The 4,877-nt window shown below is 45.9% G+C and overlaps 1 protein-coding gene across 4 annotated transcripts in view; it reads right to left on the bottom strand.

The window, feature by feature from the left end:
• Positions 1-4,877, bottom strand: part of CUNH2orf42 (chromosome unknown C2orf42 homolog) — a 53,680-nt gene that overhangs the window by 34,775 nt on the left and 14,028 nt on the right. For all 4 annotated transcript variants that reach the window (XM_017853779.1, XM_017853782.1, XM_017853781.1 and 1 more), the window contains one exon: positions 2,853-2,963. In XM_017853779.1, the coding sequence (XP_017709268.1) occupies positions 2,853-2,963 (111 nt within the window). The remainder of the gene's footprint in view (positions 1-2,852; positions 2,964-4,877) is intronic.

Genomic DNA, 4,877 nt, shown 5'->3' with positions numbered 1-4,877 from the left:
TTTTTTTTTTTTTTTTTTTTTGAGACGGAGTCTCACTCTGTCGCCTAGGCTGTAGTGCAGTGGCCGGATCTCAGCTCACTGCAAGCTCCGCCTCCCGGGTTTACGCCATTCTCCTGCTTCAGCCTCCCAAGTAGCTGGGACTACAAGTGCCCGCCACCTCGCCTGGCTAGTTTTTTGTATTTTTTAGTAGAGACGGGGTTTCACCGTGTTAGCCAGGATGGTCTCGATCTCCTGACCTCGTGATCTGCCCGTCTCGGCCTCCCAAAGTGCTGGGATTATAGGCTTGAGCCACCGCGCCCGGCCAACCAAAACTCTTATGCATGACCACCTGATCCATCCCTAGCAATATTCCCTATAGGTAAGACCATCTTAAGGATCTTAACAGACAAGCTATATAACAATGATTATAGCAATGTGCACTACACTAGCCATGCCAGAGAGCCTGGATTTTTACTTTTGCCTGTGGTCTTATCATTTAAAAAACTTTGCCAGCTGGGCATGGTGGCTCACATCTGTAATTCCAACACTTTGGGAGGCTAGGGCAGGAGGATCACTTGAGGTCAGGAGTTTGAGACCAGCCTGGTCAACCAGTAAAACTCTGTCTCTACAAAAAACAAACCAAAAACTTAGCCAGGCATGGTATCTTGTGCCTGTAGTCCCAGCTACTTGGGAGGCTGAGGCAGGAGGATCTCTTGAGCCTAGGAGGTCCAGGCTGCAGTGAGCATGCCCCCTGCACTCCAGCTTGGGCAACAGAGAACTCATCTCCTAAAAAACGAACAGGCCAGACGCGGTGGCTAACGCCTGTAATCCCAGCACTTTGGGAGGCCGAGGTGGAGAGATCACAAGGTCAGGAGATCGAGACCATCCTGGCTAACACAGTGAAACCCCATCTCTACTAAAAATATAAAAAATTAGCTGGGCATGGTGGCAGGCCCCTGTAGTCCCAGCTACTCGGAAGGCTGAGGCAGGAGAATGGCGTGAACCCAGGAGGCGGAGCTTGCAGTGAGCTGAGATGCACCACTGCACTACAGCCTGGGCAACAGAGTGAGACTACGTCTCAAAAGAAAAAAACAAACAAAAAAACACATGAAACTTTGCTAATTTGGTAGCAAAAGGTATCTTGTTTTAATTTTGCATTTCTAAAATGTTTGCACTTTTCTGTTTACTAGTAAGTTTGGAGTTTGGTCCATAGGTAGGGACCAAGTAATATTTTCATTTTGTTTAGACTCTAGGTCTCTTGATGCTTACCTACTAGGATACTTCACCATTTTCATATTGATTTATCAGAGTCCTTAACTGACACTAGTATTAAGCATTTGGATTTAAAAATGTGGCCTGGCTGGGCATGGTGGCTCACGCCTATAATCCCAGCACTTTGGGAGGTCAATGCGGGTGGATCACCTGAGGTCAGGAGTTCAAGACCAGCCTGGCCAACAGGGTGAAACCCTGTCTCTACTAAAAATACAAAAATTAGCCGGGCATTGTGGTGGGCGCCTGTAATCCCAACTACTTGAGAGGCTGAGGCAGGAGAATTGCTTGAACCTGGGCAGTGGAGGTTGCAGTGAGCTGAGATCACATCAGTGCACTCCAGCCTTGGCAACAGAGCGAGACTCCATCTCTCAATAAATAAATAAATAAATAAATAAATAAATAAATAAATAAGGCTGGGTGCAGTGGCTCACACCTGTAATCCCAGCCCTTTGGGAAGCCAAAGCGGATGGATCACCTGAGGTCAGGAGTTCGAGACCAGCCTGACTAATATGGTGAAACCCCATCTCTACTAAAAATACAAAAATTAACTGGGCGTGCACCTGTAGTCCCAGCTACTCAGGAGGCTGATATGTGAATTGCTTGAACCCGGGAGGCACAGGTTGCAGTGAGCCAAGATTGCGCCACTGCATTCCAGCCTGGGCGACAGAGCAAGACTCCGTCTCAAAAAAAAAAAAAGAAAAAAAGGAAAAAATGTGTGTGTGGGGGTGTATATGTGTGTGTTTCTCCATATACTGAAAATGAGGACAATAAACTATATTTCTAAATTAGCGTGGGGAATATAACCACTGTCACAAATTTTTTTTTTTTTTTTTTGAGACGGAGTCTCGCTCTGTCACCCAGGCTGGAGTGCAGTGGTGCGATCTCCACTCACTGCAAGCTCCACTGCCTCCCAGGTTAATGCCATTCTCCTGCCTCAGCCTCCCTAGAAGCTGGGACCACAGGCACCCACCACCACACCTGGCTAATTTTTTTTGTATTTTCAGTAGAGATGGGGTTTCACCGTGTTCGCCAGGATGGTCTTGATCTCCTGACCTCGTGATCTGCCCGCCTCGGCCTCCCAAAGTGCTGGGATTACAGGCGTGAGCCACCGCGCCTGGCCTGTCACAAAAATTTTTTAAACACTCTATGGATGAAAACTTCATAATACTATCCTAAGGCAGATTAAGGTATATGATTAATCTGTTTAAGGGATGTACACACATATACAGTAAAAGTAGAATTTGGTTGGATCTTATTTTTGGCTAAGGGATCAAACTTTTAGCTTAACTTGAAAAAGAATCATCAATGGAGAGTAAAACGTTTCTCAGGAAAAAACCTGTAAGAACAAAAACATATTTCTTGGCCAGGTGTGGTAGCTTACACCTATAATTCCAGCACTCTGGGAGGCCAAGTTGGGAGAATCACTTAAGGCCTGGAGTTCGAGGCCAGCCTGGGCAACATGGTAAGACCCCTGTCTCTTTAATAAAAATAAAATAAAATATAATATTTTCTTATAATTGCTGAGGTTCAGTAAAAGACATAAAACACAGTAAAACAATCTCTAAAGACGATACCACCAAACCAACCAACCAGACTCTTACCAGATACTTCATCCTTTCTCCTCTTCTTTGACTTAGAGGCAGTAGACTCACAAGCTGATACTGTTGATTCTGAATGGCAACCTAACTGGGGTACAATAATCTCTTTAAGACCTAAAAAATAGAAGATTTCTGAATTGTTAATCCTATCCAAGGGTAAGTATGAGTATGGGCCTCTATCTAGCAAAAAGTTAATTTCTTTTTAAAAATCCCCAAACGAATTATCCCAGTGTGGGCAACAAGGCAGACCCCATCTCTACAAAAAAATAAAAAATTAGCACATCTGTGGTCCCAGTTACTTGAGAGGCTGAAGTGGGAGGATCACTTGAGCCCAGGAGGGTCAAGGCTGTAATGAACTGTGATTATGTCACTGCATGCCAGCCTGGGCGACAGAGCCAGGCCCTGTCTCAAAAAACGAACCAAAAACAAAAACCAAAAAAAATTATGGAGTGATTGCTTGCTTTAAAATAAGTTCCTTGGGCCGGGTGTGATGGCTCACGTCTGTAATCCCTGGCTCTGTCGCCTAGGCTGGAGTGCAGTGGCGCGATCTCGGCTCACTGCAACCTCCACCTCCCGGGTTCACATCATTCTCCTGCCTCAGCCTCCTGAGTAGCTGGGACTACAAGCGCCCGCCACCATGCCCAGCTAATTTTTTGTATTTTTAGTAGAGACAGGGTTTCACCGTGTTAGCCAGGACAGTCTCGGTCTCCTGACCTCGTGATCCACCCGCCTCAGCCTCCCAAAGTGCTGGATTACAGGCGTGAGCCACCGCGGCCCGCCGAAATTCAAGTTTATTCTATACTTTATCTGGCTAACCAAGTGATCTGAGCATTTTCCCAAATTCTTTATTACTATTTATTTTTTATTTTTATTTTTTAGAGATGAGGTCTTGCTATGTTGCTCAGGCTGGAATGCAGTGGCTATTCGCAGGTCCAATCACAGTGGGCTAGAGCCTTGAGCTCCCAGGCTCAGGGATCCTCCTGCCTCAGTTTCCTGAGTAGCTGGGACTATAGGCATGCCCCAGTGCACCCAGACTATACTCATTTTTATGCCTGCCTGATATTCTATGGTAAAGTGGCTTTACCATGGTTCCTTTAACTATCCCCAGTGGTTAACCCTTAGTTGTTTCTAATTTTTTAATACTCTAAATAGTCATAAAATCAACATCTCCAGACAAAATGTTTTTCCTATACCAATAATTATTTCCTTAAAAAAGATTATTTAGAAGTGGGGCCGGGCATCGTGGCTCACACCTGTAATCCCAGCACTTTGGGAGGCCAAGATAGGTGGATCACCTGAAGTCAGGAGTTCGAGACCAGTCTGGCCAACATAGTGAAACCTCATATGGTAGCAAGCACCTGTAATCCCAGCTACTTAGGAGACCGAGGCAGGAGATTCACTTGAACCTGGGAGGTTGAGGCTGCAGTGAGCTGAGATTGCGCCATCACACTCCAGCCTGGGTGACAAGAGCCAAACTCCATCTCAAAAAAAAAAAAAACAGCCAAGCAGGGTGGCACATGCCTGTAATCCCAGCTACTTGGGAGACTAAGGCAGGAGAATTGCTTGAACCCAGGAGGCAGAGGTTGCAGTGAGCCGAGATCACATCACTGCATAATCCAGAGCAAGACTCCGTTTCCAAAAAAAAGGCAAAGACTAATAAACATTTAACAACAATTTCTGCTCTATATTCCTGCCAGAATTGCCTCTCTAAAATGCACAAATGACCATGTCACTTTGTTTCTCCATCTTTCTTCAACTTCCCGGCACCAAAACTCTTTTTTTTTTTTTTTTTTTTGAGACGGAGTCTCACTCTGTCGCCTAGGCTGTAGTGCAGTGGCCGGATCTCAGCTCACTGCAAGCTCCGCCTCCCGGGTTTACGCCATTCTCCTGCTTCAGCCTCCCAAGTAGCTGGGACTACAAGTGCCCGCCACCTCGCCTGGCTAGTTTTTTGTATTTTTTAGTAGAGACGGGGTTTCACCATGTTAGCCAGCATGGTCTCAATCTCCTGACCTCGTGATCTGCCCGTCT

Source organism: Rhinopithecus bieti, unplaced genomic scaffold, assembly GCF_001698545.2.
Source record: "Rhinopithecus bieti isolate Rb0 unplaced genomic scaffold, ASM169854v2 scaffold_36315, whole genome shotgun sequence".
NCBI classification, from domain to species: domain Eukaryota; kingdom Metazoa; phylum Chordata; class Mammalia; order Primates; family Cercopithecidae; genus Rhinopithecus; species Rhinopithecus bieti.
This window is presented reverse-complemented; position numbering and strand designations above follow the sequence as displayed.